The sequence below is a fragment of the Dermacentor albipictus genome, chromosome 7, assembly GCF_038994185.2.
Source record: "Dermacentor albipictus isolate Rhodes 1998 colony chromosome 7, USDA_Dalb.pri_finalv2, whole genome shotgun sequence".
Classification (NCBI taxonomy): Eukaryota; Metazoa; Arthropoda; class Arachnida; order Ixodida; family Ixodidae; genus Dermacentor; species Dermacentor albipictus.
Window position 1 is genome coordinate 35,914,729 of NC_091827.1, and position 14,071 is coordinate 35,928,799.

Here is a 14,071-nt window from a genome sequence, read left to right on the forward strand (position 1 = left end):
TGAACCTCTTTTTCAAGCCGTTCGTTTGCCGGTGGTAGGCTGTAGACTTGCGGTGAACGATGCTGCATGCAGCGAGAAGGGCTTGGATTACTTCGGAGAAGAAGACACGTCCCCTGTCGCTGAGCAGCTCGCGTGGTGCGCCATGTCGAAGCACGAAGTTCTGCAATATGAAAAACGCAACTTCGCGCACAGAGGCTGCCGGGAGCGTGGCAGTCTCGGCGTAGCGCGTCAAGTGGTCGACCCCTACAATTATCCAACGGTTACCCGAGGAGCTGCAGGGAAGTGGCCCGCATAGGTCTATGTCGACGCGGTCGAAAGGCCGAGACGGGCAGGGCAGCGGCTGTAGCTCACCATGAGGGCGCTGTGGAATTTTACGTCATGGCACGGCGTGCAAGCGCGTGCGCACTGGCGGACGAAGTGATACAAGCCGTGCCAGTAGAAACGCCGCCTTAGCCGAGTATACGTTTTCGGAACGCCGGCGTGGCCATTGTGAGGAGCAGCATGAAAATAAGCGCATAAGTCAGAACGCATGTGTCGTGGTATCACGAGGAGCCATTTGCGACCATCAGGCAAATAATTTCTGCGGTAAACGACGTTGTAGCGTACAGTACAGTGAGCGGCTTGGCGACGAAGTGTTCGAGAAGAGGGTGTGGCAGATGGGTCGTGGAGGAAATTCAGCATAGCTGAAAGCAGGGGATCCTTACGCTGCTCGTCTGGCATATCAGCGACGCTGAAGGCTGACATGGATGCGAAGAGCGGAGACACTGAAGCCACATCATAAGGCAGCGGTGATCGGGAAAGCGCATCAGCGTCAGCGTGCTTTGTGCCAGATCGGTAGACAAGGCGGATGTCGTATTCTTGTAAGTGAAGTACCCATCGGCCTAGGCGACCTGATGCATCCTTTAACGAGGACAGCCGATTCGAGGGCGTCATCTATGTGAGGCAGCGGATAGACATCTTTACGAGTGACCTTATTGAGTCGACGGTAATCCATAGAGAAGCGTATTCACTTGTCCTTCTTGCGTACTAATACTATAGGAAACGCCCAAGGACTGTGGGAAGGGCGAATGACGCCACGGTGCAGCATATCGTCGACCTGCTCGTTAATGATCTGTCGCTCGGCTGCCGACACGCGGTATGGTCGCTGGCGTAAAGGAGATGGGAACCAGTGTGGACACTGTGAGTGACGGTTGCCGTACGCCTCAGAGATGGTTGTTCACAATCAAACGACGAGCGAAAATTCTGAAGAAGCGCGACGGCTTGGCGGCGATACGGAGGTTGCATATCAGCGTCTACGACAGATTCAAGAACGTCTGACGATGACGACGACAATGATGATGATGACAGTGAGGACGTCGAGCTCACAACAGGCCGTGTCGTCGGAAGCGTCGAGAATGTGAAGCGCGTCAAGGGGCTGAACACGAACGACCTAGTGATTCGCCGTGCAGTAAGGTCACAGGGTAGTGAGACGGGTTACACACAAGCATAGAGGATAATCTAGATACAGTGGTGAGGACAGCAAACGGGAGAGGTAGGGCCTTGCGACGCAGAAAAATAGGCGATGGTGTAAAAAGTACTGTAGCGTTTGGCACGATAGAGCAAGAAACGGGCACAAGCACAGACAGTTCGGGCGGTATGTCCCTATCGGATACAACGGTGAGCTTGGAGGCTTTGTCTTCAGAAGGATCAGGCAGCGGGGAATCGGCAAGCGGGAAAAGGGCCACTTCGGCCCGGGCACAGTCGATGATGGCACGATGGTGAGACAAGAAGTCCCAGCCGAGAATTATGTCATGTGAACATGGAGACAGCACGAAAAATTCAACAACATAGACAATGCCCTCTGTGACCACCCTTGCAGTACATTGAGCAAGCGGGGCTATATGCTGCGCAGACGCGGTGCGTAGAAGCATATTAGACAAGGGCGTTGTGACCTTGTGGAGGTTACGACAAAGCTTTTCGTCGATAACAGAAACTGCAGCCCCAGTATCAATAAGCGCAATAGCGGCGGTTCCCTCGACCAAAACGTCCAATAAATCGCGTGGCGACTGTGTGGGCCTTGTAGAAGCAAACCCCGTGGAAAATTGTGCAATAGGGTTCCCTTACACCACGACAATGCCCGTTCCCACGTCGTTGATGTGGTTAACAAAAAAAACTGGCAAAGTTCAAGTGGGAAACGCTGCAATATCCGCCATACTGCCCAGACCTGTCGCCTTGTGACTTCCACATTTTGGTGCATCTGAAAAAAAAAACAGCTCAAGGGAACCAGATTAGGGGAAGACGATGACGTGGAAGAGGCACTTACAGAATTTTCGATGCGGCAACCCAAGGAGTTTCATGAGACGGGAATCACGTGAATCGGTACCCAGTGGGACAGGCGTCTAAATGCTCATGGAGACTACTTTTAAATAATGTGCCCCGTCTGTCGCATATTTGGCAATGGCAATGCACTAATTAATGTATTTGATCCCTCCACAAATTCTATAAGCAGGAGGCCAAGCTTAGAGGTATTCATAAAGCATGCAGAAGCCTGCGCATTGCATCAAAGATTCTCGAATGCTTCTCATCAAACTTATCTAAACATTGTGCATGGTCACACATACGCTGGGAACGAATAAACGCCTGTGCTCTCGGTCCTGTATGGCTCTCCTGTTTTCTTTTTCCTAACATTTCTTCCTTTCGCTCAGCGCACTTTTCGATAAGCATAAATGATATCGCGACGGAAATAAGAACTAAACAATAATGCTTGTGACCAGCGTAGGTCATATATAACACGGCTTAGAAGCACCGCGTAACAATGGGGAGTATTATATTTTGTGTACCCAAAGTTTTGGTACCCGAACCTACGGGCGTACGAAAGACGCAAAAGGTAACGCAAAAGGACGACAGGGAGGGAAAATAACTCGAGAAGGGCAGGGCGCTTTCTGTGTGCAAATGCACCTTTGGGCATCAAGAGTCGTTTGCGTGAACTCTGAATCTTCTTATCAATTTCGGCAAACGCTATAATATCAGTGACGCCCTGGCGAGCTGATGCAGGAAACTTATCAAGGTTGCGCAACTGTCGTCCTGACGGTATCGCATCTTCTGTGACATTACAAAGCCGGCTGCATACGGGCACCCATTTCACATTGGGAGGAGGTTGTTTCGGAATGAATAATTATTGCTCACCATTGTGCATTTATCGTTTCTGAAGTCACGCCCACTTGCACGATTGACAAAATACCGGAGGAGAAATTACTTACCGCCGATCTTAAAACCATGCCCCAATGTTTGCACGGTGCGTAGAGGCTCTCGTTGATTTTGGTAACATTGGCTTTGAGCTCGTACAACATCGTTCCCATCTCGAAAGAGAGGCCCACCGTCGCTTTGTACTTGTACGACTTTTTGGTGATTATCAGTTCCCAATGGTTCGCCTGCACGAAACCATAGACCGACGCGCAAAGTTGTACAAAAAGGTAGCATAAAGAGAGCGTACAACTGTTACGACCAGGCCACTGGATAAACCATGAACGAACGGCTTATGAGTGTACCATGCAGAAGTACATTACTCAATATGCAACCTTTGAATAGATAGGGAAAAGGCCGCTGTCTGCAGCGATAGGGGAACAGGAATTTTTCTCTTCCCCGTAACGCTTTCAGGTGGCGCTTCCGTCGTTTTCTAAGCCGGCAGCGCCCCCTGGTAACGTTACGGCTTTACAGCGTGCGTGCACCACGTCTGTTCATTGCGCGAATGAACGTTTCCGGAAGTGTTTAATAGCTGCAGGGAGCCATGCATATAGGGACACTCGAGAGCGGCTCTCTCTTATCTGCGCGGACTCTTGCGCGCATGCGCGTGTCGCGATAGAAATCTGCGTAATATATATATATATATATATATATATATATATATATATATATATATATATATATATATATATATATATATACTACGGATATATACTACTTCCTCCGTAGTATATATATAATATACTACGGAGGAAGACGCGCTTTGACGCGAGGAGGAGGGGGGAGCAAATACGAGAAAGAAGAAGCCCTCGTCAGAGGAACACGCAGCGCCCTGCTTTCCCCTGGTGGCAGAGTTTGACGTGAGGGTGGCGCCGGGCAGCTTCCGTGTGCCAGACGCGTAAAAGCGACCAGCGAATTCTTCGTATTTTCTCGAAGTTCTACTTGTTTTTTCACTCATTGTTAAGGATTGTCTGTTGCCGGTTGGAAGTGGACAAAGTGCTTAACCTTCGGCAAAAGCGTAGTTTCTTACTTTCTAAGAAAGTCCTTGCTCTGCGGCAAGAAAGGCGGCTCGCGTGCGTGCTACCGGCTTCACATAGCACGCCGAGGGACAACGGCCGTCACATAGACGACTACGAACGAATCGTCGCTAAGGCTTAAACGCTAAACACTCGGTTACTAAACGTCGCGTCAGCGCACGCTGTTACAGTCCTACGTTCGTGAAGTGGGGAAAACTGCGGACAAGCTAGACTTTGAAACGGGCTGCTCATGAAAGGAGGACCCGTGATAGAGGCCACCTATGCAATGAAAAATCGCAGCTTCTTTTTGTCAGGTTGCGTTGATATAACGTATTCCTAGGAGTTCGGCAGCGCATCCGGGATGAAGGACAAAAGGAAGTACACGATACGTATCGTGTACTGCCTTTGTACGAACTCGCCCAGCTTGCTTTGTGAATTCCGTTGATATAACGCCACTGCATGCCGCCATTATATTCCAAAGCGACGCGTATCAGGCGGTCGCGAAGCTTGCGTGAAATGCAAACGCGTTCTATAGTCCTGTATTGTACGGGGTACGCCCCCAAAATATACAAGGGAGCACGGTTTTCCCCGCAGGACTCCATATGTTCATACCAATTCAGACCGAATAGCAGCAACCATTCTATTCGTAGAACGATCATTTTCATCGAATGACTGCACATTATTCAGCACAAGTTGTCGGCCCTGCACGTCCGCACAGAAACTGATGTACCCGCCGTGGTTGCTCAGTGGCTATGGGGTGTTCGGCTGCTGAGCACGAGGTCGCGGGGTCGAATCCCGGACACGGCGGCCGTATTTCGATGGGGGCGAAATGCGAGAAACCGATGTTTATTATACGCGCTGCAGCAGCGGCTCTCTCGCAGCGAAACTGTTTGGCACAGCCATCACGTGGATCGGTCTTGCATCCTCGGAAAAGCCCGAAGGGTTCGGAGTCCGAATTTTGGGACGCAAACGAAGACTTTACATGTACAAATAACATATACTCATATCGCATAGGGATCTAATTGCAATCGCTATTCTATTCGCGCTCGAAATTTAGAACACTCGCACACCCCTAGACAAGAAAAAAAAATTATTTCCCATACATAACTGCGCATCGCTCACTCGGTCACCGCGTTTCACAGAGCAGCACGTTCGCTGTCATTTTCTGTTATCAGCGCGTACTGTTCGCCTATCACAGCAGCGCGAACGTAATTCACAAAGGGTCGCAGCGAGCTCTAGAAGAACTAAGCCAAAGATGGAAACAGCAGGATACTTTCCAGCGGCTCTCCAAAAGGATCGAGTCTCCAGTTCGCATTTTATATTTACAGCGAAAGGCGTTGCACTAAAAGGCTGTGTAGAGTAAAGCACCACAACGCCAGCATTGACCGCTAGGGCGACCATGTCGTCGAATGGCGTTTTCGAGGTACTACCGGGACGCGAGATATGGCGAGACTAGCGGTTCCTGCCATACCGATCTGCTCTTTCTTTCAGCGGCCTGCGCTTTCGCCGAGACGGATTCGAAATATTTTGGAGACACCGTTACGACTCCGCCAATGTTTGCACGTACGTAATTTAAGGAGATGCAACCGCTGCTAAGTGCTTTAAAGAAAATGCGCTGCCACACTTCCTGGCGGTAGTAAAAAAAAATATTCTAGCACAAAAATAAAGAATCGTGGGGCCGCAACGTTCATACGGGGACGGACTGCCAGCGAAGCTGACTGTGGTGCGCATGTGGGCGGCATACATATTGAAATCATAGTTTTCTTTTATACGGCCCCACACCACAGCGACAAAAGTGCCACCGCGGTCAGCGCACCTCCCGTGCATCTGCCGCAACCGCTGCCGCAGCCACGCCGGCACCTCCGACGTGCGTGACGTCATAACCCCATAAGCGCAAGCAACGCGCACAGGCACCGTGGCCACTGCTTTCCTCTCTCATTATTCGTACGACAGCGTTTAAAACAAACAGCAAGGACAACTGGCTACACTAAGTACATTTTGTAATATACATATTGTTTCTCTATTTGCAACCAAAATATTACATTATTTTTGGAAGTAGGTGGAGTGCTTGAAGCCTGCTTCCCCTCCGCCGCGGGTCGGCACGGTGTTGCACTATCACTATCTCCGGGATCAGCGCACACATTCCTGTCACCTATACGGACGTTAAGTCAGCCCTCCCCCCCACCCCCCCCCCACTCCCTGACCCCATTGGGAACGCGTGCGGGGGATGCACACAGGGGCTAGAGGTAACCAGCTTCGCGGATAAAAAAAAAGGGGGGGGGGGGGTATACGGACAATAGCGTCTGCATCCCGGCTGAGCGTAGGTGCGGCTATTCCGGTGTGAACAAAGCAGGAACAACAAAATACCCCCGCTGGTCTTGATATACACCTTGTCATAGATACAAGGCAACGATGTATGAACGCTAGAGAGAACTGTCCTTACTAATCACGAATATATTTCGTCACATGTGCAGGAAAGTGGTACGCGTCGCGTAACTCGATCTGGCACGACGTCTCGTATACCCAGGTGTCGCAATACAGGACACCATTATTACATCAAACGCGTCCACAACGGGAAACTATTTATCACCAGACGATTTCGGTGACACGGTCGTGCGGCCACAACGCATCACTTGACGCCCTCTCGACAAATGAAGTTGTTTGTGTACCTCGCCTATTGGATGCTCAAAAATGGCTGTGGCTTAGCTAAGGTTAAGCCCAGGATGCGAAGCATACTAGCCTTTATTTTAGTTGTTGCAGCACTGTTTAGCCTGATGAACTGCTGTTGCTTGGCTATATTTGGTTCGGCTAGACGAAGAAACAACTCATGCGTTACTCTGCTTCGCCTTCAAGAGTGGAACGCGACAGCGTTCCCGTCGACCCGCCAAGGGGTGTAAGACAATGGGCTACGGCGCAGCGACTACGCGCCCCGCATTGGACGCGGTGAGCGTCGAGCAACGCAGCGTTCGGCGCGGCAACGAAATGTGCGCCTGAGCAAGCGACGCACGCCTGAGCCTTAGAAACAGCTCGTTTCCAAGGCAACACCGCCTTCACTAGAGGCGCTTTTGTACCGCTTTGAAGCATGGTACTCGTGGCTCAATGGTAGCGTCTCCGTCTCACACTCCGGAGACCCTGGTTCGATTCCCACCCAGCCCATCTTGCAAAAGTTGAGCCAAAGCCACTTCTCCTCTGTCGTGACGTCACAGTGTCACGTGGTATTGAAGGCGACACCGCCGCGCCTGAGGAGCTGGGTTGAGCTCTCATAATATGCTTCGCATAAAAGGAGCGCGAGTAAGGCATAAATCCACGCCCTTCCGTGCGCAACTAGTTGCAATACATTAAGCAGCAGTCATTCCACTGAAAGCGTTGTCATTAAAAAAAAATGAAAAGCTATCACGCTACACTTTCAAGACCGCACTACTTTGGGTAGCTGCTGTCTCGTCGCCGACGCGCAGAAAACGCCCTCGCTACGGCTTTGTCACTGAAGCAGTCGACGCTCGCCATTCAACTTCGTATCGCGCGTGAATGCGTTCGTTTTGCGTGGCGAAAACTCACCAGGTCTGGGTACTTATAGTTCTGGGTATGGAGGGCATTTGGCGGTACTGCGTGGCAGGAGTCACTGTCTTCCATCCTACTCACCGAGGTTATGGCGATCACAATGTCAACGTCGAACTCGCTGCAGAGGAAACACGCCAACGTTCATCGCCATTGCATCGTCTACGTAATCAAAGGGCGAGCACAAACACAGAGGAAAGAACGACACGAGGAGGGTGCGTCACGCGGTAATTTTAGAGCCAGGCCATAAAAAGTGCAAAATAAAAGCTCATAGGAGGGTACGCCCGCACGCAGAGATGGGAAAGCGGTAATTCCTAGCCACCGATGGAGCATATATGGGGGACACCATAGCAGAGAGCGAATGGGGGGAGCCGATGGTGACGCGGGTGTCACTAAATGCTACCAGAAACCAAGCAATTAGCTGAAAGGCCCGTTAACCATTGAGGACCTGCTTTCCAAGCGCTGACGCTCAGTAAGCCGCTAAGGACTTGGAGTAAGGCAATAAAAAAACTAGCATAGAGCATTACGTCATGTACCTAGCATTTACCAAGCGAACTCTCCCTGAGGCCACTGAGTTAGCTATTTAGTTCGCCTTGTCTTCCAAAGACGTGACCCCCGAGAATCGGCCTGGTTTGGCGATGATACGTTAGGTCAGGTTAGGTTTGGTTAGGCTGTGTGCTTGGTTCCCTGTAGTTTTTACCCCTTCCGCACTTGTTCGGCTGTCGTAGATACTAAAATCGGACGATACGTTTGGTTTCAGTCGTATCAAACAATGCTGTCTCCTTCATTCCCCCTTGTCTAAGGATGGCGGGGGAGGCGTCAGAATAAGTTGGCTCGCCTGGACTAGCTAACGCTCAACGAAGGTAGAAATACAAGCCCCATTAAAAGCTTGTTCTGATCCCGGTAACAGTGCAGATGCTCTGGTATCGTATACGCAAACCAACCTCGCACGGTAAACAGTTATAAACGCTGAGGCACCATCGTAAAAAAAATTTCGTTATGCGCCCCACTCGTAACACGGACCAACTGCAGAGCGTAACGTCACAAAGGTTCAATCAATCAATCAATCAATCAATCTATAAGTGAGCTTTATTTAAATAATTCAATGAATGCGTACAAAAATAGGACCAATAGCCTATGCGGCTAGTAGAACACACAAAACTACGAAACTGCGGTGGCGCTGCCTTCGCTAGCTACCTTTATGATAAGAGTTGCACGTATGTACACCGTCGATAGAAGTGCGGGTGATACTGCGGTGCCTAACAATCATACACTCGTTTGAAGTTAATTACGACAAACCATTGAGCGTCTAGATGACCGCACTGTTGACGACCGCAGATAAGTATGCCCGGCTTTTTCTCTATTAGACCATACAGAATTTTAAACAACCGCATGCGACGGACAACACAAGCCTTATAGTCTTCGATCTGGATTGAACGAGGCGGCACTTACACGAGAAAAGAAGATGAGCAACAAACATTTAAGCAAATTTCACTTCTAACGTTCCAGATTCAATGCTTGCAACACATACTGCGATTTGCGAATTGTAGTCGGCGAGCTTTAATGCATATCAACTAGGAGCGACATCTGAGTACGGCACTGGTTTCGAGAAAATCATCCTCAGTGTGTGTGTGAGGAAATCCATTTCCGAACGCCAGAGCTTTTTTTTTTCTGTGCTTCGGAGGCAGAAAGCGGTTCGCACTGAAAACGAAGAGCTGAAACAATAAAATAAAAATTTTTTATGCGCCTTTTCCGCGGGTAATTTGGATGAGATACAGAGCTTGAGCTAACGTTTGATGCGTTGCATCATTGTATGGAACGGCGCTTCGTTAAGAAAAGTAAAAAATTGGAGGACGCTTAAGCTTCGCCTTCAAGAGTGGAACGCGACAGCGTTCCCGTCGACCCGCCAAGGGGTGTAAGACAATGGGCTACGGCGCAGCGACTACGCGCCCCGCATCGGACGCGGTGAGCGTCGAGCAACGCAGCGTTCGGCGCGGCAACGAAATGTGCTCCCGAGCAAGCGACGCACGCCTGAGCCTTAGAAACAGCTCGTTTCTAAGACAACACCGCACCGCTTCGAAGCAACGAATTCGTGGCTCAGTGGTAGCGTGTCCGTCTCCCACTCCGGAGACCCTGGTTCGATTCCCACCCAGCCCTTCTTGCAAGTTGTTTTTTAATCATGAAGTGCCTGCTGGGATTTATCGCTCACGGCCAACGACACCGACGACACCGGCTTTTCTGCGACACGAGCTCCTTAACGCTCTCGCATTAAAAACCGAACTTGCGGACATTTTTGCGGCGCGTTTGATGCCGCATATCTCGAAACCAGCGGTGTCCGCAGCGTTTCTTGCACGTCAATTTGCTACGCAAGCTCGCCGGCTGCAATTCGTAAATTGCAATGTGTGTCAATAATGAACAACGCAACAGATGTATTTAATTTCGTGTTTTAGCGAATTCCACATTTCTCATGAAAATAACGTCCACCTCTTCGAGAAATCCAGATCACGAATCAGAATTGTGTTCTCGGCCGCAGGTGCTTAATTCAATTTTGCTTTTAATTCTGTTAGGTATCAAAGAAAACAAAACGGCAGGCGACCCTAATCTTTGACTTAGGTGTCTCTTAGTGGCTCTTGCACCTCGGCGCTGGTGTTGTTTAGGTCACCTTTAGGATAACGCAGCGCACCAACCGAGCTCGGAGGCAACTGCTTTCCATCAAGTAAACGGTTAAATGTAATGCCACCACTTTGTGTGTGACGTTATTAGTGACGTCATTAATACAGCCTTCTACTTCCGAGTTTCCCGGAATTTCGCGCAAGTCGTTCTCACGCGGCAGGTCTCTGAAGTCTAAGATACTGTGCTTTGGTGTGCGGTAATGAGTGATTTCTAAATAATTTTTTTTAGACTTCAGTAACTCAACTGTTATCTCAACTGTTATCTCAACTTATACTCCGATATCATGTATATAGCGAAACCCACGAATTTTGCGCTGTACTATAGTGTTCTATTTCGTTTTCTCATTTTTTGTCTGGTTTATCTTGAATTTCATCCACGGTCGTTTCGGGAAGTGAACGGCCAGTGCTGTGCAAGAAACAAGAATGTCGCTCGGTGCTCGTACCACTACAAATAAACACCTGATATACGAGCACCTGGTGTTATGTGTTTAAAAAAAGTCTAGCTCCGCATTGCGTGGAAGAAAGCCATTGACCCACTTGACAACTTTCTGGAACTCTTTCTTGAAGTTATGCAAATTCACTCCGCTGTAGTCGCTGGATCCAAATGCGAGAACGACAATGCGCTCTGGGTCATGCGAGGTCCTTTTCGACAGTTCCTGTGGGAACAGGACAAAACAGAGTGAGCTTTGCCACAATTGTACTGACTCCCATTTGTTGCCTGCTAGGAGGTCCTCCTCCCCCATCCTCCCACCCCCCTTGGCAGTTTTCACTCCAGGAACCACGATTGTGCATTCATACTTCACTTGTGTTTGAAAATAAATTCAACTTCAACATGAGCTCGTATATTCCTACAGTTCGCACCAGTGACACCAAGTGCCTGAAGTTTGTGCCACAGAAATCAGCCTGTCCGATGAGCGCCGCTAAACCCCCCGTGGCCTTGCGTAGGGAAGGGTAACGCAGGGTACCCACGCTGAATGCTTGGCGCATCATGTGTACTGTTACACTGCTGAGATCGAGCTATACCGATCCATGGCAACCGTGTCGTGATGGAAGAAATAGGGGGGAGCGAAATGCAGAAACGCCCGTGTACTTATACTAAGGTTGCGCGCAAGCGGTGCTCGAAAAGTTAAACCACATTCACCCCAGAAAGGCGTACCCCACAATCAGATCATGGCTATTGGCGTGCAGAACCCAAGAATGTAACTTTTGGTTACATGCGGAAGATAGCTTTACCACGCATTGCGCAAGTTGCATTACACTACGCGTTTTGCTAACGAAAGCAGCCGGCTGGAAGTAAAAGGTGCGGAGATCGTCGGTTGTCAAAACGCTGACCGTGCGGGCGTGAAGATTGCGTCGGCAGAGGCCGCGTTTCTTCCATGCAGCAGGGTTACTCCTGAGTGAGGTCGGATTTTAAGCACGGAAATGATAGAGATAGCAACATTTACAGAAACGACGCAACGCGGCATGAATTCGTTATTTCACAGTCCATTCCAGCGATATTATTAACGTTTACCATCGAAGAGAAATAGTGATTTAAGGACTACTTTAGAGCCGTATCTGGCAGTTCGTGCATGCTATTCCAACTGTAGTGCAGGTAGCATCTCCGTGATGCATTTTATTGAAACAAAAGGTTAGGGCGAACTTGTAGTATAGAGGTTTTATCGGCCGTGTAAATTTGTAAGCATTCGTTACCTCTCTAACTTGCAAAGATGAACACATCTCACTCGATGACGGCGGAAAAGTCACTATCAGGTCGCTGGAGTGAGGAAGCGCGGTAGCAGCAGCGAGCGAAATGACCTTCGTGCTGCCTTTCGCTTCAACGCGACGTATGCGGGCAAAAAAAGACAGTGCACACGAAGCTATCAGCACTCGGCGCACTGTGTCCCCATCGCAGGTCGCTTTCAAGATACGGCCCGCGCGGCCGTGCCATACACAGCAGCTGCCGGAGTGGAGCGCCCGCCGCTCCCTTCCCTCCCCCCCGATTATTTACACCCGATGTTATAAGGCGCACTTCGACCCCGCTTTGCTCCCATCCGCACGTTGGCTTGGGCCGTCATCGTCAGCTCACCCTCGCAAGGTTTCACTCGCGCATACAGTACACGGCGCGCGGCGGCCATGTTATCGCTTTTGGACGTGGACGACAACGGCGGCAATACGCCTGGAGTGTCTAAGCAAGTCACATTGAATTAAGTCTCTCAGGAATGGAGCCAGTCTGCGGCGCCTTGTACCTACGGCTAACACGTATCCTGTGGTGTGTTGGTCATTTCTGAAGGTTAAGTTAGATAGCGGTACCCGTGGCTTTCCATCGCGATTGCAGTGTAGCACTGTAAACTAATTTACACCCTTAGAAGCGAAAAGGGTGCAAACGTGTCTGTAACTCCCACCCTGAGGGGGTGATTCATGTGACTGACACCCTAAGGGTGCGAGATGTAGACACATTGCACCCTTTTCATCTTTTAAGAGCATAAATTATTTGACAGTGTACGCCTAGCCGCGCTTCCGAGAAAGCTCAACCCGAAGGATATTGCCCTTACTTGCAAGTTTTTTACAGCGAAGCTGTTTACCTCTACCAACAGACGAGCCTTTCGTGGTGAACCTCAGTGTTCACCACAGCGATAATAAAGCCGTCGTGAATGTCGTTGTGCAGTAAATAGTTATACACTGCATTTTACGACGTACTCATTTCATTCCTTAGCCTATATAGATAGAATAGGTTAAGTGGATGGTAAGAGCTCCGCTGGCAAGCCACCTGCACGGAGTGGATTAGGCCTTCAATTTTCGTTTCCTGCAAGTTTCATTCATACTCGCTCATTCATATATACAACTTCTCCGGAGACTAGTAATCCGCTAGACAGGCAATCGCGAGACTACGACGCACAGCCGCGCGGACATTTTCCCCTTAGTTGCGTGCATCGGGGAGCGATGCTCCCGCAGCGACGTCCACGGGCGCGCTTTATGCAATTTAAGGAGTGCACGTGCACGGTGGACGCAGGAAAGCGGTGATCACCGGCGAGAGGAGCAAGGAGAGGAGGCGCCGTGCCAGAAGCGCTGTGCGAGGGGGCACGTGGGAGAGTGCGCACATACATACGCCTAAAACCCCTGAAACTCCGTAAAGTAGTGAAACTCTCCTCCTCCGCCTTCGCTCCTCCTCGTTTCTCCTCTCTTTCACGTCCCTCCTCGACCGTGGCGCCGCCTACATTGCTCGAGCGTAGCAACGGCGCCAACATGCGCTCCTCGCCACTCCGTAGACGCTTCTCGAGCAAAAATTGCGCTGATGCACGGCGCGAGGGCCCACGTGATGCTATTAGGCCAATAGCGACGCGGTGTCGGCCACGGCCAGAGCGCTCGAGGAGGAGGCGGCATTCTTCAAAGCGCGGCAGCACTTTACGACGTTTAAGGGGCTTTACATACGCCTGGGGGTGCGCGCACATCGGCGACAAACCTTGCAGCCGTACGGCTGTGATTGCATCCCATGCTCGCGGCCACGGCGGCGTCCGTTCGCAGAACAGTTCAGACAACAGCAACAGAGGCAGTCATAGATAGGCTTTCGCCTATCGCGGTTTAGCTCAGCGAAGTGCCCATAGATTTTCGCCCTGTTCGCCGGAA

At 50.3% G+C, this 14,071-nt stretch overlaps 1 protein-coding gene across 2 annotated transcripts in view; it reads right to left on the reverse strand.

The window, feature by feature from the left end:
• The window catches only part of LOC135905699 (uncharacterized), a 67,513-nt gene that overhangs the window by 15,335 nt on the left and 38,107 nt on the right, over nucleotides 1–14,071 (reverse strand). Inside the window, exons 11-13 of one of the 2 annotated variants that reach the window (XM_065436676.2) lie at nucleotides 11,003–11,121; nucleotides 7,794–7,914; nucleotides 3,240–3,410 (exon numbers count right to left, since the gene is read on the reverse strand). In XM_065436676.2, coding sequence (XP_065292748.1) covers nucleotides 3,240–3,410; nucleotides 7,794–7,914; nucleotides 11,003–11,121 — 411 coding nt within the window. The remainder of the gene's footprint in view (nucleotides 1–3,239; nucleotides 3,411–7,793; nucleotides 7,915–11,002; nucleotides 11,122–14,071) is intronic. The other variant, XM_065436677.2, reaches the window with a different exon arrangement.